Source organism: Drosophila mauritiana, chromosome X (assembly GCF_004382145.1).
Source record: "Drosophila mauritiana strain mau12 chromosome X, ASM438214v1, whole genome shotgun sequence".
NCBI classification, from domain to species: Eukaryota; Metazoa; Arthropoda; class Insecta; order Diptera; family Drosophilidae; genus Drosophila; species Drosophila mauritiana.
The window spans coordinates 18,992,603-19,013,288 of NC_046672.1; the positions used below are offsets into that span (position 1 = coordinate 18,992,603).

At 42.2% G+C, this 20,686-nt stretch overlaps 3 protein-coding genes across 3 annotated transcripts; all 3 read left to right on the top strand.

Moving 5' to 3' along the window:
• Positions 1 to 261: 261 nt before the first annotated feature.
• On the top strand, positions 262 to 2,087 carry LOC117147799 (dual specificity protein kinase shkD). The gene has a single exon (XM_033314848.1). The coding sequence runs from the start codon at positions 361 to 363 to the stop codon at positions 1,270 to 1,272; it is 912 nt and encodes a 303-aa protein (XP_033170739.1). The 5' UTR covers positions 262 to 360; the 3' UTR covers positions 1,273 to 2,087.
• Positions 2,088 to 3,495: 1,408 nt separating this feature from the next.
• On the top strand, positions 3,496 to 7,317 carry LOC117147320 (band 7 protein AGAP004871). The gene is made up of 4 exons (XM_033314171.1): positions 3,496 to 3,761; positions 5,768 to 6,284; positions 6,354 to 6,519; positions 6,603 to 7,317. The coding sequence occupies exons 1-4, from the start codon at positions 3,581 to 3,583 to the stop codon at positions 6,834 to 6,836; spliced, it is 1,098 nt and encodes a 365-aa protein (XP_033170062.1). The 5' UTR covers positions 3,496 to 3,580; the 3' UTR covers positions 6,837 to 7,317.
• Positions 7,318 to 8,030: 713 nt separating this feature from the next.
• Positions 8,031 to 10,287, top strand: LOC117148840 (band 7 protein AGAP004871-like). Its single transcript, XM_033316494.1, has 4 exons — positions 8,031 to 8,286; positions 9,157 to 9,670; positions 9,754 to 9,919; positions 9,987 to 10,287. Exons 1-4 carry the CDS (start codon positions 8,118 to 8,120, stop codon positions 10,188 to 10,190), a joined length of 1,053 nt encoding a protein of 350 aa, XP_033172385.1. The 5' UTR covers positions 8,031 to 8,117; the 3' UTR covers positions 10,191 to 10,287.
• Positions 10,288 to 20,686: the final 10,399 nt, after the last annotated feature.

Genomic DNA, 20,686 nt, shown 5'->3' on the forward strand with positions numbered 1-20,686 from the left:
TTACCAATTCTATAACTAAATAAATGTAATCTATTTTTTTTTTCTCAACCAGTACTCATTAATAATTATTTGTTTTCAAATAGTTTATGTAATAAATCTAACAATCTAACTAACGAGAAACAGATTTCGGCTCTTTTTTCATAACATTTGTCAAGTGCTTCCTAAAAAACATTAAAATAAATTCTCTTTCTGTACCCAATTTTGTTTTCACTAGATACACGTTTTTCACCTGTTTCTAGCCAAAACGCCCAACACTGTCGACGGTTATCGATAAACTCTCTATGGTGCATCACTTGTGCAACTAAATGAATATAAGCGACGCGACGTTTCACTCTTATAAGAATAAGAAATCAGACGACAATGAAGCTGCTCCATGTGCTGTGGCTGCTGAGCATCCTTGTCCTGGTCTCGGGCCAGCAGAAGCAGACAGCTAACTCCGCCACCAAGGACGCCCCAGTGGTGGCCAATGCGACGAACGTGCTGCAGGCCAAAGTTATTGCAGGATCGAAATTGGAAACTGGATCTCCGGGAGCTGCCAGTCAGCTGGTGCCGGGTAAGGATGCAGCTGTGTTGCAACACGACAAGAACTTGAATGAAACGGCCACAGCAGAAAATGCAGGCAAAGCCAAAAATCTCACAAACACCGATACAGGAGTGCCCACCATTCCTTTGGTCACTTCCAAGCCGGCTGTGGAGCAAAAGGCGGCCAAGGAGGCGACCAGTACGACCTCCACTACAACTTCTTCCACCACGACCACCACCACGGCGAAGCCAGCTGCAGGATCAGCCATAGTCACCGAGGGCCAGTCCATGAAGGATGTCACCAAGCCGAACAACTCATCCACCAACGGCGGGGCAATATCCCCGACCAACAGCACCCACACCGCCACAGCCACCACCAAAGCTGTCAATTCAACCACCATCGCAACCACGCCAAAGCCGATGAAGCCCACGCTAGTCTTCAGCACCGATATACACCAGGAGGGGGAGGATATGGCGGAGCTGGAGAAGGGTCAGGATAAGCCAGGTACAAAGGGCGCTCCCACCCAGCCATTGGCCACGCCCCCAGAGCCAGTGGTGCAGGGGCTTACTGGAAGTAATCTTGCCGATCACGGGGAGAACGGGTATGTGGTACCCATTGTTACCGTGCTGCTGACCGTTCCACTGGCCATCGGCGTGGTGACCATCATGTACCGCCGCTTCCGCGACATGTGGAGCACCAGGCACTACCGTCGCATGGACTTCCTGGTGGACGGCATGTACAACGACTGACGAAGGCGCGGACGACAGGCTGGCGGCAAGGGCGGCCACTTCTCCGGGTGCTCCAACGCCTCCTCCGGCGCACTCGGATGATTATTAGTTGTTTAAGTTATACACGACTGGACGTGCTTGCATTCAATGCAAGGTCTCCGGATCGAAAGCAGAGTGAGAGAAGCGGAGAGCAGAGGAGGCGGCAGGAGGACGAAACAAAACTATGATATTGCTCAGTCAATTAGAGGAGGAGGAGAAAGGGATTCGCTTTGCAGCGTGGCTAGGATACCCTTCCGAGCGGCCAAATTGAATTTAAAACCAACTGATTTTCAACACTAAATTCGAGTGGACTCTTAAGTTTAAGCATTTGGATTATTGTCAGGCATTTGTTAGCAATCAAATTGATACCGACACTTATATGTACCCTATATATACATATATCTACTTAGGCTGCTGTACATCGAAGGCTGCGACCAATCGCATCGGACTCTCCACCATCAACATCAGCATCAGCGTCAGTGCAATTAGCAATCACTCATTGCATCCACAATCTAGCCGTAATGTGCCTTACGAACCAGCTCTATATATACCTTTACACATGATATTCTCCATCGCCGAGGCTTCGAGGTGATTTATTCGCATTTACTTTACGCAACCAAGCAGCAGCACTCACTCAAAAAAATCAGCAGAAACCAAAAACACAAGCAATCGGCCTGAAACAAGCAAATTTATTGCATACCCTGTGTATATACATAAATATGAATATATATATATATACATATTTCTTATTGTTATCAATATAACAACTACAATAAAGCAACACGGCTAAAAAATGATATACTTGGAAATGGAGTTTATTTATTAAGAGCCGCGGGCACTACTTGTGCCTCTATGATATCATTTTACCTTATCAAAAGAAAACTAATAGTTTATTCTGTAAAATGCAAACAACCGCAGTCTTGAAATTCACGCTAACAATAATAATAATTCGTTAAAATGATAGCAACGAATTAAAAGGAAATTAGATAAAAACATATTTATGTGATATTTTAAGAACTAATAATACAGGGATGTGATTAAAATCTTTGGTATATATCTTAGTAGTTAGGAGCACAGAATCCAAATTCAATTTCTGCCTTTATAATATTTGTCCAAACTCATTTTGGTAGTGTAAATCATGATTTATGCTTGCCAGCCCCGTGTATTCAAATCTCTTGCACTAAATCTTCTGGTTAACCCATTAATGTCTTCATTTATGCTTTATGGATGGGAACACGCAATCGACTCCATTCCGCTGGCCAGATTCCCCTGGAGATTCGAGGGCACCAATTGTTGTGCGTCCGGAGCTGTGACCTTTGGTGATAATAGATCACCAGCGCCTGTTCCTCGCGTCTTGATTTAGACAAATGGGAGACGAGGAGCCTCCGTGCAGCCACCCACCTCCACATGGGTAACGCACAACGAAGCTACGAAATAATGGAAGACGAGCGAGGAGCTGCCGAATGCTCTCGATGAAGTGGTTTATAAATGATCTCCATCTGCGAAGTTGTTCGTGGCTCGTTTCAATAATTTAAACAAAAAGAACTAAACTGCCAACAAAACGATCCAGTCCGCATGCCTTAGTGTGTGCCGGAAAATTCGGAAAAGCGGGAAAATCGTTCGGCCACGAGAATGTGTGAAATGAGCCGAACGATTGCCGCTGCCAGCGTTTTCACCTCTGTCTAGGATACAGTTTATGATACCCAATAAAATGTGGGATCCAGCGGGTATAATGCATTAATGAAACATTCGTTAATCATTTGGTAATATATCAAAGATTTGAGAAGTTTTAGCTGCAATTAATCAAAAAAGGTATACACGTTAGAGAATTATTCATATTAAACTTTCAAATAATCTATTGATCACATAATAAATAGTTAATCAATGAACTTTCATTATATATATATAATAATTAGTGTGCCATAGTGAATTGAATGTTCTTGTTAAAACAAATTTAGGAATATAGATTATTTTTGTTATACGATATAGTTATGGTAATCGGAATATATGAAAGAATATAAGAAGAATAAGAATGAAATATAAAAATCCAACAATAAAGTTCATTTTTATATGGTAACTGCTAGTCGGGACACCGATTGGTATTTGGAATAGTTTGATACTTCCTGTCTTTGCCTCTGCGTTTGGCTTTGTGTTCGTTCTTGGCGTGCTCATTTTGAAACGTGCGCTGGACGCGTGCAGTTCTCCAGTTCGACCAGTTTCCGTCTGATATCCGTGGAGTGGAAATCGATTCCCTCCGATCCAATCCGATCCGAGAACGTGTCCTGCCGCAATGCATCCTGCCTCGCCGCATCAGCACCGCGCCCGCCTGCACGTCGGCTCGCCAGGATCGGGTGGCATACAGGCCTCCTCCTCCACGGAGACCTTCCCGCTCACTCCGCAGCACCAGTCCTCGCAGCATGCGGTCCACATCCCGCCGCCCCCCTCCCTGCCCTACCAGGGACTCAAGACCTGTAAGCATGGCGAAGAAGGGTTAAGAACCTAGCCCCATGTGGGATATTCCATTTAAGATTGATCGGATTAACTTCTTAAAAATCATTCACATCATAGCAGGTCTAAAAATATGATCAGTGGTATGTTGAGTTTGTGTTGCGCCTTGTTAAAAACGAACTAAACGTGATATAGCCAAATAAACAATGGTATAATTAATGTTCATCCAAAAACCGAAAGCAAACAGCGAGGTATTCGGAAAATATACAATACTTGAGCACTTTTATTCGAAAGTTTTTATGACCTTAATCAAGATACGCATAAGAAATACCATTTACGTAACGATTTACTTTAAATAAACAGACTAGTTATTTATTTTTTTTTTTTAATTATTATTTATTAAGTGAAGAATTCGTACATCATAATATTGTATCTTCACCACCTTGTGATGTGGTGGAGAAATATTCTTAGGAATTAACAAACACTATATTAAAATAAGTGAAGTAGGAGACTAGTTATTGAATTAAGTTTAATTGTTTCAATAGCAGTGTTATAAACAAAAGCACAAAAAACAATTCAACTTTAGACATTCTATTAATTTTACTACTAGGTAACTTTTAATGATATATGAGATATATATCTGCTGAAAGGCTGAATGAAGCGATTATGAGAATCTTACTATTGATTACTTTAATTCATTCATTCAATTAACATTCAATGCCAAAACATTTGGGCCTTTTTGTTTAGCCAAACAATGAAGTACTTGTAGCCTGATTAAAAAGTGAATGAAATAATGATCGCAGATGGCCAAGACTTCCTTGATATTTGGACCGGATTTCCAGATGCATATAGCCAAATAATTCGCTCGGCGATTTGTTTAGCCCATAAAAATACACGCACATTGACTGCCAGATACAAATAGTTTTTCACATTTTCCCACCGCACACATGACCTCACCCACCCCACAGAACCCTAGTGCTCCAGAATCATTCATAATGCATAGTTCATAAATCGGCCAAATGTGCGATTAATGCGATTGCGATACGAAACCATAATCAAGGCGCGAGGTGAGTCAGTGAATCACCAGTGAATCGAAGTGAATCGTTGAATCGTATCCATCGATCGACCGATCGATCGATCGATCGTCGCGACCACCTATGAAGTATGCAATATAAACTGTGCGCCGACATATGAAAATAAATAGAGATGATCGGTGCGGACCGGTACGGACGAGCGGTACGGATCGGATCGAACGGTCGAAACTCGAGAGATAAACAGAGCGGCGGCATGGGCAACAGCCAGGCACGGGCGTAAACATGGCCAGTTGTGGAGATGTGGAAATCAGAGATCATATTCAATGTCTGGTCCATAGCCATAAACAAAAATGCCCAGCCATGTACATAGTTAGTCGAGCATAAAAAGCCAAGACAGCCCGTTGCTGGGTATTTATGGAACTCCTGGCATTCGTACTAGATCAAAAGCAATTTGTACAAGTTAATTGCCCCAAAAACAAAAAGGAAAAAAAAGAAAAAAAAACAGAACCAACCGTGGAATATGCTGGCGCAATTGAAACAATCAGGCCGATCACCGAAGCCACTTTTCATTGTAAACAAACAAACAACGGCCATTTCGAAAGGATCATAAAATAGGTAATTGGAAAGCACATTATTGGGTCAGTCACTGCTCGCCTTTCCTTGGGAAGATCCCAGCGATTTGCCAAACCCAACTGCAACTTGTATCTTTTAGTTTGCCCAGCAGTTGTAAAGATACATATGTACATACTCGTACATAGTATTGGGATCAGTTTTCATCTGGAAATACACAACACTACGCGAATTCTTCATCAGTTTTACTCAGAAAGTTAATAATATTTATATATATATATGTAGTTATAAATATTACAATGTTGGGAGAGCTGAATGTCCTAAGCAGAAGTTTCAAAACAATCATACCAGCTAATCATCATACTAACCAATCAATGCTCCATGATGACTCAATGTCGAATTACTTTCTTTTTTAAATCTTGCAGCTGAAAACGATGACATGGGCTGCGTGGAGATCCTGGCCACAGTGGTGTCCGTGCTGATCATGGTGCTGACCTTCCCCATCTCGGTGTTCATCTGCTTCAAGGTGGTCTCCGAGTACGAGCGAGCGGTGATCTTTCGGATGGGGCGTCTGCGCAGCGGCGGAGCCCGTGGTCCCGGGGTCTTCTTTGTGCTGCCCTGCGTGGACGACTACTATCCGGTGGATCTGCGCACCGTCTCCTTTGACGTGCCGCCGCAGGAGGTGCTCTCCAAGGACTCGGTCACTGTGACGGTGGACGCGGTGGTCTACTACCGCATCAGCGATCCCCTGAAGGCGGTTATCCAGGTGTACAATTACAGCCATTCGACGAGTCTCCTGGCGGCCACCACGCTGCGCAATGTGCTCGGCACCAGGAATCTCTCCGAGCTGCTGACCGAACGCGAGACCATCTCGCACACCATGCAGATGTCCCTGGACGAGGCCACCGATCCCTGGGGCGTTAAGGTGGAGCGCGTGGAGATGTGAGTAGCCCCACTGCCAAAAGTCATGACATCATGACATGATCCTCTCTATCCATGATCCGCTTGCAGCAAGGACGTATCCTTGCCAACTGCCCTCCAGCGGGCGATGGCCGCCGAGGCGGAGGCAGCGAGGGAGGCGCGGGCCAAGGTCATTGCCGCCGAGGGCGAGATGAAATCGTCGAGGGCTCTCCGCGAGGCCTCCGAGATCATCTCGGCCAGTCCATCCGCCCTGCAGGTGAGTCTCCATCCGAATCCACCCATCGGACATTTGGAACTGGCCGAAATGGTTTCATTTCTTCCTTCTCCTTCTCCACTTAGTTGCGATACCTGCAAACACTGAGCAGCATTTCAACCGAGAAGAACTCGACCATCATCTTCCCGCTGCCCATGGAGCTGCTCACGCCCTTCCTGAACACCCACGCACACTCGCAGCAGCTGCAACTGCAACACCAGCAGCAGGTGCAACAGCAACAGCAGCAGCATCAGCACCAACAACATCCTGCAGCCCCTGGCACGCCACTCCATCGGCACCAGCACCAACACCACCAGTGACGGTCGATGTCGGTGCTGCAACCATATCTGGAGGCACTGCATCGCTGCGAGCTGCAGCGGCAGCAGAAGCAACAGCGGAGCGGAGCGGCTGCAGCGGGAGCGGCGGATGACGATGACGACATCGTGGGTTTCTTGCTCTAGTGGAACGGCGGCAGCAGCGACAGAAAGCGGAACTGGCCGGAAAACCCCGGAAAATGAGTCACCAAAGAACTCAAATGGCATTGGGCTGCCATTTTTTTTTTTTAGAATTTATTCTAATATGTCGAATTTAGTATGCAATATTATCTGAGGCTTTTCCAAGCATCATGCCTCGAAATATTTGTTGTTTTTCTTGTCGTTCTTTCTTCATTCACAGTCGTTTTAAGTAGAGACGTTATATTTAAAATAACCCATAATTTTGTGTTGTATCTTAAGAATTGATAATAATAGTTATCTACACACCTGGGTAAAAGCTAACCATTTAAATAAACCGAATGATTGAAACACACATTTTTTTCACTTCTGACCCTTTTTCGAAACACCAAAATTTACAAATTTACATAAATTTAAAATAAAAAATAAAAAATTAAATAAAATAAATTTTACATAAATTTATATATGTACATACATACTTGCTCTTCGCTTATCTGAACAACTCAGATTTGCATGCCACTTCAGCGAGTGTGGCAGATAAGCTCTTCGGCGCTAATGTGACCCAGACCAGAGTTGAGTCACCAACGGGTGGCTCCAAGCCATGGCTGGAGTAGCCTACCCCCGTGACCCCAAAGCGGAGCTGCGCCTCTGTGCTCTCCAGCTGAGATAACCGATTGATTAAACGCTGCTGAACGCTCTTGGGCCTGATGTGGAATAATCTGGAAGTACGCCTCCAGTTGGCAATTCTTTCGGCGCAGTGCAGTGCAGTGAGTCATCCGGGGTGACCCATGGCTCTCGACATACAGAGCGGCTCTTGGTGCTTCCCCGGGCGTAGATACACTGAACGAAAACTTGTTTGTTGTAGAGAATGTACATCTAGAGATCGACTCTTTCAGGCGGCTGAGGTGGTTTGTGGATTGCAGCGCTTCTTTTCTCTCACTGTGCCCTCGCATTTGAGCCGCTCGGCAGCTCAGCGGAGCGATAATGCCAATGCGATACTTCGTATCTGGGAGAACAGTGCGCTCTTATCACGTGAGAACGCTTTTGGGCATTCAGTTTGGCTTTAGCGACGCTGGCCGCTGGCGACAGTTTCGCGTCCATAGCTGACCGGAGAGCAACGAACGGAGGCCAGCCAGCACAGAACCAGCAATGGAGCCGCACCAGGATTCGCCCGTGTACGCCAACTACGAGGATATGCGCAACTCCGGCCCGACCAGCTCCACGGCCTACATGGTCAACATGGGCTCCGCCGGCATGGCGCCCGAGCCGGCTCTTCGAGTGCCCGGCACCACTCAGCAGTACCGTGGATTCAAAACTTGTAAGCGGGCGGAATCGGCGTAACCATAGATACATACTATAGATGCAGCAAGATGATGACCCATCCTTTCTGAAAATGCAAATATTAGGAGAGTTATTATTATTAAAGAATTACGTTGTCGCAACGATTTAAACTTTACTTACTGTCAAGCGCTAATCACTTTGGATCGATTGAGATACGAGTTCTTGGAATTGCTGGTTTGATAAGATTGCAACAGCATTTTGATCGCGTGAGAAGTTTGTTTTTGGCTTAAAAAATTCTATAATATTTCAGACATGCAAAACCGATTGATTCTGTTATTAGTATTCACTAGATAGGAGGTCTAAAAATACGAAACTTAAGTTCTAAAAATACAAACATAATGAATGAATCTGTCGCTTTATCAGACTAGATAGTCGTTTCAAGTCGTTTTCACTTACCGTACTAGCAATTAGATTGCCATCGTACTCTCATATAATCGTCAATTCCTACGACATTCTAGTCGTATTAGCGCATATATATCACATCAGTCTATATAAGTTGCATTTGCCATTCGAATCGATGTTTTAATCGTAGGAATTTCTATTGACCTCCAAGATAAGGGGCTGATTGGTGTTTATCCGGAGCCTTTTTTGTTTGATAGCCCCATCATTTGTGTGGTGGCTGTTGTTTTTCACAGCTTTCTCTTTTTCAAGTTGTCACATAGTCCATCATCTGTTTCAGTTAATGATGAGTTGGTCCACGGAATCCGGACAAAGAAGGTACTTAGAGATACTAGGGTTTCTTCCTGGCCATCGAATTGGAGTGGCCTTATCCACGTTTTTCTTTCGCCTGAAATGTCCAGTTTGTAGATGAATATTTCAAATTTATATTCCTAACATCTCTTTGCAGCGGAGAACGAGCCCAAGGGCTGCATGGAGTGGGTGGTCACCCTGTTCTCCGTGCTGATCTTCATCATCACATCGCCCATCGCCATCTTCATATGCTTCAAGGTGGTGGCGGAGTACGAGCGGGCGATCATCTTCCGGCTGGGCAGACTGAGCGGCGGAGCTCGTGGTCCCGGCATGTTCTTCATCCTGCCGTGCATCGATGAGTACCGCAAGGTGGACCTGCGCACGGTTACCTTCAATGTGCCGCAGCAGGAGATGCTGACGAAGGATTCCGTGACGGTCACCGTGGACGCGGTGGTCTACTATCGCATCAGTGATCCCCTTTACGCGGTCATCCAGGTCGAGGACTACAGCATGTCCACCCGCCTCCTGGCGGCCACCACGCTCCGAAACATCGTCGGCACTCGCAACCTGTCCGAGCTGCTAACCGAGCGCGAAACCCTGGCCCACAACATGCAGGCCACCTTGGACGAGGCCACCGAGCCCTGGGGCGTCATGGTGGAGCGCGTTGAGATGTAAGTAGCCTGACATTTGCCATCCCAGATCAGATCAGTATTTCTTCACATGTGTACGTTGTATGCTCTTCATCCGCTGGCAGCAAGGACGTCTCCCTGCCCGTTTCCATGCAGCGCGCCATGGCCGCCGAGGCGGAGGCCGCTCGTGATGCTCGTGCCAAGGTGATTGCCGCCGAGGGTGAGAAAAAGTCCGCCACAGCGCTCAAGGAGGCCTCCGACGTCATCTCCGCCAGTCCATCGGCCTTGCAGGTGGGTGTTGTCCTAGAAAAATCAACCGTTGAGCACTGATTACCATTCGAATTCCCTGTCACCACAGCTGCGCTACTTGCAAACCCTGAGCAGCATCTCCGCCGAGAAGAACTCCACCATCATCTTCCCTCTGCCCATGGAGCTGCTGACTCCGTACCTGGCCAAGTACGCCCACTTGATGGGACCGCCACCAGAACTTAAGCAATCGCCGGAGAAGTCCGATAACTTAGTTTTAGACGCACATGCCGCTTGGCCAAAGACCAACCTATGATTTGAATCTAAAGCGCTGCCAGAGTTTGAAAATATTAATGTCCTATTTTTTTTAATAAACGTAATCCACACGAGTTGGCAGCACCTGCTATAGGAAACTTGTCATTTCGGCTGTCATTTTACATTTTACGATTGCACGTGAATTTATTTGGCTTACTTTTTCAAGAGAACTTTATTGCTAAACGATGTCGGAGAAAGAAAACAGCCTCAACAACACCGCAGGTGGTTCCCCCGCGGAAGAGGACAAGCAGGAGGAGAAAGAGCAGGAGAAGGAAAAGCAGGAAAAGCCGGCAAAGAAGAAATCTGAGGAGGCCGGTTCTTCACCGCCACCAAAGCGCATGCGAGTCGACGATCCGGCCCGCGGAGAGCTGGTTCGGCTGCTCGTCGAGATGGATGTACAACAGGCAGAGCTGGAATTCAGCGCTAGTGGCTGCGACTCAGGGAATATTGGTGGCGCTGGCGGCAGCAATTCCAATAAGACCCAACTGGAGTCCCAAGAGTTGGATGTACAACAGGCAGAGCTGGAATTGAGCGCTAGTGGCTGCGACTCAGGGAATCTTGGTGGCGCTGGCGGCAGCAATTCCAATAAGACCCAACTGGAGTCCCAAGAGTTGGATGTACAACAGGCAGAGCTGGAATTGAGCGCTAGTGGCTGCGACTCAGGGAATCTTGGTGGCGCTGGCGGCAGCAATTCCAATAAGACCCAACTGGAGTCCCAAGAGAAAGAGCAGGATCAGGAAAAGGAGGAGGAGGAAGAAAAAGACCAGGAGCAGGAAGAGCAGAAGGATGAAGAGCAGCAGGAGGACGAGATGGAGGAGGAAGAGCAGGAAGAGGAAGAGCAGGAGGAGGAAGAGGAGGAGGATGAAGAGCAGGAAGAAGAAGAGGAGGAGGATGAAGAGCAAGAAGAAGAAGAGGAGGAGGATGAAGAGCAGGAAGAAGAAGAGGAGGAGGATGAAGAGCAGGAAGAAGAAGAGGAGGAGGATGAAGAGCAGGAAGAAGAAGAGGAGGAGGATGAAGAGCAGGAAGAAGAAGAGGAGGAGGATGAAGAGCAGGAAGAGGAAGAGCAGGAGGAGGGAGAGCCGACAAAGAAAAAACCCGAGGAGGCCGGTTCGACGCCGTCACCAAAGCACATGGGTGCCGCCTAGGAATGCTCGGTTGGTCCGCTGTACAGCTACATGTTTGGTGACACGGTTTACTTCATCGTCACCTGGAAGGGATCCCAGTTGGGGAAGCCGTGCCTGTCGAGCAGATCAAACATGTGCACAACAAGCTACTCATTGACTTCATTACGAGCTTGAAGCTACAGGACTAAAAAACTCCGAAGCCCAAAAATTTATAATATAATTAGAGCGATCTCCCAGCCATCATTAAAATACTTTGAATCAGATCACAATATATAACTCAAATTACTTCTTTTATTTCTGTATTGGTCTTGTAACACAAAGCTTGCTTCAAAATAAAACTGAATTCGCTGGTATACAGTATATTTCTTATTGTTTGTAATTAATTTAAATTATTTTATATTAATTAGTCATGGGGGAAACAATCAAAAAGCTCTGCACCAATTAGGGCCCAGGATCAGGCACCGAATATATTGAATATAAACTAGCCAGTGAAATGTTAAGGCACGGACACATTTGTTTCTCGAAATCAAGGTACAGGGTATGCACTAGTCCGCACCACACTTGCGCCTTCTTAGTTTGGTGTTCAGATTACTACAACTGGGAATGGGGTGATTCCTGAAAATATCATCCACTTGGGATGACTTGAATGAGATTGGGTCACTGATAGTCAAATGGAATCATAACCATGTCATGGACAAAGGAGGTCAAATAAGATGTTGACAATGTTCCTTTCGATACAAACCACCCAGAATCCAGTGACCAGACGGTCAATTGTATTAATTACTGCGGAAACCTACGATCCAGTCGGCTTTTTAAGGGCAATTTAATCCGCATCGACACTTTTGCTATCAAAGTAAATGGAACAAAGTAAATGGAACAAAGTAAATGATTGGCCGACAGCGACATGGCTTCAAGATCCAAGTATTCGGTCATTAGAGGTACCTGGATGGCCAAAAACATAGATATTTATTCCGTAGCGACAAGTACAGATTTCCTGTAACTTGCCAATTAATAGTAGCTAGCAGAACCTTAAGTGCTTGAGCGAATTTCATCTTAGAACAAATTGTTTAAAGTAGTTGGAGTTATTCGGATTACTTTTGCTCGAAAAGAAGAAGTGAACTGGGCCTCGTTTATAGAAGCACCCAATAATCCCTTTCCAGTACACTCAGATACTTCGTTGGAAGTATATAATACAAGTATAACTTACAGATAACAACAAGAGAGAATGCTTAAGTCGAGTTCCCCGACTATCAGATACCCTTTACTCAGCTAGTGTGAATGCGAACGCGAAACTCAATCATTTTCCTGGGATATCGATCGATATGGGGGAATAAAATAAGAAAAATTTAAGAATTGTTCAAAAGTGTGGGCTTTTTCTTGTTTTTTTCATTTATTTATTTTTAAATTTATTAATTGGAATTAAACAAGTTTACTGCTACCTATGTGGCAGCTTTTCCAGGTTTTAAATAAAATTTTAAAGCATAGGCATACCAATATATAGTAAAATTGTTGTTTTTATATTTTTAATTGAATTTTGGCAATTTTGGTTAAGAATTGTTTGGGTTAAGTTCCAGGTTACAATTGTATTTGGTTCTATGTATTTTATTATTTCGTTCGTGCGTACTGGCTTAAAATTACAAATTGGATTTAAGTGTTTAATAATATTGGTGACACATTCATTTTTTACTTCTTTATTTTCGGTATTAAAAACTTTATTTCCTTTTTCAAAATATGATTGTGTGTCTGTGTAGCTGATAGCCGTTGGAGTCTGGGTAAGGGATTATTTTAATTGTGTTTATTAGTGAAAGGTAAATGGGTATGTGGGATATGATTAATACTTGGTTATCATTGTAGTTAATCCAAGTGGATGTTTTAATGTTTAAAATGTTTTGGCTGTTCACATTTTCAAGTTTGTCGTAGTTTAGTAATTTGGGGTTAAACCGTCCAAGTCTGGAAAGCTGCATAGCCATTTCCAAATCTTCTACGTATTTCGTAAACTGCATTTTATTTTTAAATTTTTTTTTTTAAATTTTGTTTGAACAACAATAGTATTATTAATATAAAAGTTGATTTTGTAATGCAAAGATAAAAATATACAAATTGCACAACAAGTGTCTTAAGAAACGATACCGTAGCACTGCTAACGGTTTAGATAATATTTAAGGAAGATCTTGAAGAGAATCAATTACGAATGAAAATAGGATGAAAATTTTATGAGAAAAAATAATAAATAAAAATAATCGTAATATTGAATTTATCTAAAAAAAAAATACAAATGCATAAATTTGAAGATTACTCATTACCACAGCATGGACTGGGAAAAGCTTGTTGATCAGATAAAAGATCCAAATGAAAATTTCAGAAAATCTTATAAATGCTTAACGCAAGACAGATCAATACAAGCTGTAACAATTAATAAGAATGCTCAAATCTTGGTAAATAGTTATAATGAAGTCAGAGAGCTGATCCAACAAAATAGAAAGAATTTGGACAGCAAACAGTGTGCTAAAGCTTTGGAACTACTGGTGACATTAAGAGAAAAATTAATATTTATAAAAATAAATTCAGTCTCCAGATAGAAATTCCAACCATAGTAAACACTCCGCTAAGAATAAATTTGAATGAAGACAGCACCAACTCTGACGAAGAAGATAGGACTATAGTCAAAGAAGATATTAAAGAGGAAGATCTTCACGATCTAACTTTACCAGCAAAATTAATGCTGAAGGACGAAGATGAAACGAACAACGCAGCTGACTCCGAAAATAAAGTAACCATGGCAGAACAAGCAGCAGCCATTAGGTCGTACATTAAGGAAGTCGCTTGCACAGTCCAGAATTTGATGGACAAAAGATCCATTTACAAAGATTCATTAAGGCAATCAAATTGGTAGACCTAGCTAAAGGACCATATGAAGACATTGCAGTTGAGGTCGTTAAGTCAAAAATAGTTGGCACAATTTTGAACTCAACTGTCGATGGCTGCTCACAAGTCCCCAAGCAGTGAGGACTCCAGACTCCTTCGCAGCCAGGGGGGCAGGACTTCTTCGGCTTTGTTAATGCTGGTGCTGGTGCTGGACATGCCTGGTATTTTGGAACTTCATTAGCTTTGGGTATATTTTTAATATTATCTGAGTGAGTTCTCTCGAGTTTATGGGTCTTCAATTCTTACTGATATTGCAGCAAGTGGTCTAGCTCTGGTGGCGTTTGCTGACCGTATATTAGCCACCTTACGTGGGCTATACGTTTATCCAGCTTAGTTTTCAAACCGCCACGGTCTTTTCCCATACTCAATAGAACTCTACTCACTCAGATTTTTCCTTAGTTTTGGGAATTCCATTTAATTATGCCTTGGTAATGTGTCTTCTTCCAGTCCAGTATTCCTTTGTCTTCACCAGCTTTGGTCAATTCGTCCAGCGTTGGACGACTGTCACGGTCGCCATGTAATGATGAACTCCAAATAAGAACACGAGTCCGTTTTAAGTTGAATGCAGCCGTCGGGCTGACTTATATTTATTCAATTCTTCTTTTGATTTTAGAGTAGGCAGAAGTGGTTCTGCCAGCTCAACGTCTACAGAGTGTCTGATTTGTCAGTTTTGAATATATTTGAACTTAGGCTAATCCGCGTAGCTGCGCTGCCGGGTACGCCAGCGGCGGAGCGGCGTTCTTATCATATGTATATCTTATATATACAGGCTTATCGGGAGAGCGAGCTATGTATGTACGTATGTAACATGCATTTGGTCGGCGTGGGAATGCTGACCATGCACTTGTACTTTGTGGGCTTCAAGTGGGCAATGCACTTATACTTTGTGGCCTTCAAGTGGGCGATCATGTTACATCCGCCCTGGGCCTTACTGCGTGCATAAACATAAACATAAACATAGCAACAAAGTGCTGCCATATGTTGATATGCTATTTTATTTAATTGTTCTTAATATTGCATAGGCACATACTACATTAGTTCGAACAAAAGACTGTCAGTGATGGTGTGGTTTTCATAATTCTGTAATTTTACTGAGTTATGGGCGTGATTTCAAGTTTTTTCTGTATTTCGACTCGATCATTTTCATCTAGTGTTCCAAATAGGTATTTAAAACCTGAACCCACAATGTTAATAAGACCCCGTTTGTTTCAATGTTTCAGGGTTATTCCGGCTAGCTCTCTTTTTATTTTATTGTATAAAAATTTGATCTGGGGTGCATGGTAATCGGTTGGTAGACTTTGCTCAAAATAGTCAACCACGATGTCTATTTCAGTTAAATTGATTTTTAAGGAATGATGTTCAAAGGAGGATGGTATCTGGACTGGCTTATCAGAAAAAAGGAGATATCCGTGGTTGGTGTCAATATTATTAATTTGAATTTGTTGTCCATGAACAGCTGTGATCAGTATAAACAATAGTGTTATCGGGTACCAGGTGCCTGTGAAATTGAGAGTTAATTATTTTTCTTTTGTTTTTTGAATTGTATTTTGTAGTGGTGCGTAACTCTATTTCTATTAGTGATTTTGTAATGGTCAGGGTCTGTCTGTTCTACATTTTTGGTTGGTTTAAATGGGTTTTCTAATTTGCCTTTCTGTAGTGGACCTTTTCTGTAATTAGTGTCAATATTAAATTCCTGTCTATCTTCATTTATTTTGTCTATTTTCTTCTCTTTAATTTTTTGAGTGTCTAATATTGGATGCCCAGCGTATAAGAAAATCTGAGCAGGTGTCTGTCCAGTAGTGTCATGTTTAATTTTATGATTATGTGTAGAGGATTGTTTCTATCTTGCTTAATTTTACTTCTTCATCGTCAGATGAATTGATTATTCGAATTTTTTCATTTATTGTTTTGTGTAATCTTTCGACGTCTGCTACCCCGTTTTTTGCTGTATTGAGCTGTAATTCGACTTCTTCTTCTTCAAGCCATCGCTTCAAAGCTAAACTGGAGAAAGCTCCGTCTCTGTCTGCCTTTAGTAATTTGGGTTTACCTAGTTGATTAAAAATGCGCATTAATGCGTTTCTGCACTCCATCCAATCCTTAGTTTTAATTTGCTCAAGTGTAGCGAATTTAGAATAATTATCAATGCAACTGATGTAATGTTTTCCCTCAGATGAATAAATATCTACTACAATTTTTCTCGGCAATGTTCATTTGCATTTTGGTGTTTCTATGTTCTGTTTTGGCCAAATTGCGTATGTTGCATTCGTTTGTTATATTCTGAATTAATAGTTGGCTATTTGGAAAGAAGTGATTTTCTTTAAATCATTTTGTCATTTTCTGTATACCAGGGTGTAAAAGTTTTTCATGTGATTGAAGTATGATTTCTTTGAATTCGGCGTATGAACCAACGTTCTTTAATAGGAAAAGACTGCGAATTACTTTTGTGTAGGTGGTATTAACAATTTCTATGTGTGCTCTTTGAATAATTTCAAAATCTACATCGCTCTCAATAATAAATATATAAATGGTAATGTTTCTATGGATAAAGTGATCGAGTAAAATTTGTTTGGCCTTTTCAAGTGTCATTACATCATATTGAATTGTGGTAATGGAGTTACCGAATAATTTTGAGTGCTCTACTTTATTTTTATCGGATTTAATAAAGATTATTTGTTTTTTGAAATAATTTATTGGTTTTTCTGTTAAATGAATAAGGTTGCTATTGTCTTCTTCTGCACTACGTTGAGTAGCTTCACTATGATGATTTTCTTCAATTTTAATTCTTGATAATGCATCGGCAACCGAATTTTCTTTCCCTATATTATAATCTATTTTAAATTGGTATTCGCTTAATCTAACTCTCCATCTTTCTAACTTAGCATTCGGTTCCTTTAAGTTATGAAGCCATCTAAGAGCTTGATGGTCACTGGCAATGAGAAATTGTCGCCCTAGTAAATAATGTCGAAAAGTTTTTGTGGCCCAAACTATGGCGAGTAATTCTTTTTCGATAGCACTGTAATTTAATTCGTGATCGTTAAGTGTTCTACTAAAAGATATAGGATGACCGTTTTGAGAAAGGACAGCCCCGAGGGCCAAGTTACTTGCATCTGTGGTTAAAACTAATTTCCTTTCCAAATCAGGTAATTGTAAAATTGGGTCACGAATTATCAAATTATTATTATTATTTTCGAATGCCTCTATGTACTCAAGTTTTTGTGTATCTATCTTTGCTCCTTTTTTCAAGCAGCTGGTCATGGGTTTTGCTATGTCTGCGTAATTTGGAATAAATTTGCGATAATGAAACTATGGCTTTAACTCTAATAGGATTTGGTTTAATACCATCAGGGGTAACTATGTGACCAAGAAAGTTAGCTTCCTTTTTTGAGAACTCACATTTGTCTGGTTGCAATTTTAAATTTGCATCTGCAAGCTTTGAAAAAACTAATTGTATTGAATTTAAATGTTCTGTAAGGGATGTTGAAAAAATTATAATATCATCCAGATACACCAAACAGTGTTTGTTAAGCAACGGTCGAAGGATTAGGATTAGGATGCATTCCTAAGGCCAAATGGCATTCGAAGGTATTCGTAATGACCGCTTTTGGTGGAGAATGCAGTTTTAGAAACCGATTCTTCGTCCATTTCTATTTGATGGAATCCTTTTGCCAGATCGATCGTTGTAAAATATTGGCATTTACCCAGTTTGCCAAGAATTTCGTCCATATTTGGAATTGGATATCTGTCAGGTATGGTTATCTCATTTAGCTTTCTATAATCAATTACTACCCCGTACTTATTTATGCCAGAAGCATCCGGTTTTTTTGGTACGACCCAAGTAGGACTATTGTATGGCGAATTACTTTCCCTAATCAATCCCTGATTCAGCATTTCCTGCACTTGGTTTTCTACTTCGATTTCGTGTGTTTGCGCAAGTGGGTATTGTGTCGAATAAATTGGGGAGTTATGTGTTGTATTTAGTACGTGTTTAATTGTATTTGTAAATGTTAATTTGTCTCCCTCCTTATATTCAAGATTTCTAAATTTATTTAATAAGCCTTTTAACTTAAAAGTTTCCTCCTGATTTAGGTGTTCTAATCGAAACTGTGAAAAATCTAATTTTTTTATTGATTTCTGATCTGGGCTTGCAATTGATTCTGGTTTCCTTTGGATATACCAATTTTGGTTTCTTTCAGATTCTGAAGTAATTAATTTGTATGTTTGATCAAAAAGGGTAACTGTATCATTTTTGTAATTAATAACTGATTGATTGATAACATTTTTCAACAATTTTCTGCCAATTAGCATATCGTAATTCTTAGAAAATCTGTGCACATAAAATGGTTCGGTTTTTTTGAAAATACTATTTCTGGGTAACATAATCAAGTCGTTCAAGGTAATAGGGCCATTTGATGTTAAAACTTCACATCTACTATTTTGAATGGGAAGACAAAATATATTGTCATTGATCAAATTAATTGTTGATCCTGTGTCTAGAAGGCATTTGTATGAGCACCCTTTGTATACTATTTTTATGTATTTGTCGCATTACGAATGTATTTTGACCACTGTACGTGTCTGTCATATTATTAGCATGGTTTGACCACTGTGCTTGCAAGACGCAGCTGCGCAATGAGTTTGGTATATTGTGAGGACATTCTTAGAATTTGACTACAACGTAGAATATGACTGGCGCCAAAGTACCGTTACGAGTGAGGCGACAGCGTTGTCGCGCTGTCGCCAAGTGTAGTCCAGCTAGCGTGTGTAAAGGATAGATCGATGCGTAGAAAATACGATCAGTTGCATACAGACAGTCGCGCACGCCGGTTGGAATTCGCTTCACTCGAAAGGTTTATTTGCTAATATGGAAGATCAGGAGCAAGAAAATGCCAACGCTGCGACATCAGAAGTGGGATCTGCTTTGCCTACAAATATCACCGATGCATACCTGGCAGCTCTACAAGTGCAAAACAACAACCTAATGGAGATCATCAAAAATATGCAGACACCAAAGGCATCGGCAACTGATGAAAAGGGAAAACATATAACTCTCCCAAAGTTTCATCCTGAGGGAGCTGGTGCAGATGCCTCAGCTTGGTGTACAACAGTGGATCTTATTTTTGCTGATAAAATGCCCGAAGGTAGCAGCCTGATGATAACTTTAAGTAAGGCGCTAGAGGGAAGTGCATCACAATGGCTGTCCCAAATATGCTTTGCTGGCATCACATGGCCACAATTTAAAGAACTCTTCGTTTAACGCTTCATTGGCATCGAAACGTCTGCTGCCACAATGATGAAAATTTTGAACGGGCGACCAAAGTCTGGAGAAAGTTACACCGAACATGGAAGCCGAATCGTCACCTTACTTATGTCCAAATTTAAATCTATTGATCTGGAGGAAATTGCGGTTTCACTTACTCTGGCTCACATGGCACAAATTGATAACAAATTGTCGCGCTGGGTTTTTACAAACAATATTAAAACTCGAAATGACATGCAACAACAACTACAAGCGCACACTTTTAAAAAACGGAACCTTGATGACGACGCATCTACAACAGACCAGGAGCGTAAAAAGTCTAAGTATCTCTCTCAAGTGGAATGCAATTATTGTGGAAAGACTGGACATAAATATGCTGAATGTCGTGCTCGGCAGAGGTCACAAAATCAAAGTCACAACGGAAGTTCAACGCAGGGATCAACAGTCAAATGTTTCAAATGCGACGATTTTGGGCACTTCGCATCCGCCTGTCAAAAAGGACGATCACGAGGAAACGACCAAGTAACCGAGAAACGTGTTGACATCTGTACTGTAGCTCCACCATCAGGAATATGGTGAAACCGGTGAGTCCGTTCCATACTTTTTTGATTCCTTATTGAAAGAGGGATTAGCGGATGTGTTCATGGAAGGATGAATTAGTAGTGCTGTGCTTATGAGTGGTATAGGTAACGGCTTCGTGACATGCACGATGCAAGTTCTAGCTACGTAAAGATTTGTAATTTTAATTTCATAAATAAAAAAAGATTCAATATAAGAAATAAGATTCAATGTAGGCGACCATGTCTTGCTCAAGAGTGAAGAGTGGCATCAAACAAAGCTAAACCCAAGGTTTGGGGCCATATGTAATGGCGGAAAAGCTTGATGGTGACCGATATGTGTTGAGATCTTTGACAAGCAAGAGAACGTATAGTAGGCCCACGAATAGTTATGGTCGATGCCTGTTGAGGTAGACGCAGACCAATGCGAGAGATCGCCGACTGAGGCACTCGTAGAGATCAATGTGAGAGATCGCCGACTGAGGCACTCGTAGAGACCAATGTGAGAGATCGCCGACTGAGGCACTCGTAGAGACCACTGCGAGAGATCGCCGACTGAGGCACTCGTAGAGACCATAGACTCTGAGTTAATTATTCACAAGGCTACAGCTATGAGGGTCCGGAGAGGCCATGA

Coding starts and splice junctions, on each gene's coding strand:
- LOC117148840 (XM_033316494.1), top strand. CDS start 8,118: ATGGAGCCGCACCAGGATTCGCCCGTGTACGCCAACTACGAGGATATG. Junction 9,671..9,753: donor ATGGTGGAGCGCGTTGAGAT/GTAAGTAGCCTG, acceptor ATCCGCTGGCAG/CAAGGACGTCTCCCTGCCCG. Junction 9,920..9,986: donor CCAGTCCATCGGCCTTGCAG/GTGGGTGTTGTC, acceptor CTGTCACCACAG/CTGCGCTACTTGCAAACCCT.
- LOC117147320 (XM_033314171.1), top strand. CDS start 3,581: ATGCATCCTGCCTCGCCGCATCAGCACCGCGCCCGCCTGCACGTCGGC. Junction 6,285..6,353: donor AAGGTGGAGCGCGTGGAGAT/GTGAGTAGCCCC, acceptor ATCCGCTTGCAG/CAAGGACGTATCCTTGCCAA. Junction 6,520..6,602: donor CCAGTCCATCCGCCCTGCAG/GTGAGTCTCCAT, acceptor TTCTCCACTTAG/TTGCGATACCTGCAAACACT.
- LOC117147799 (XM_033314848.1), top strand. CDS start 361: ATGAAGCTGCTCCATGTGCTGTGGCTGCTGAGCATCCTTGTCCTGGTC.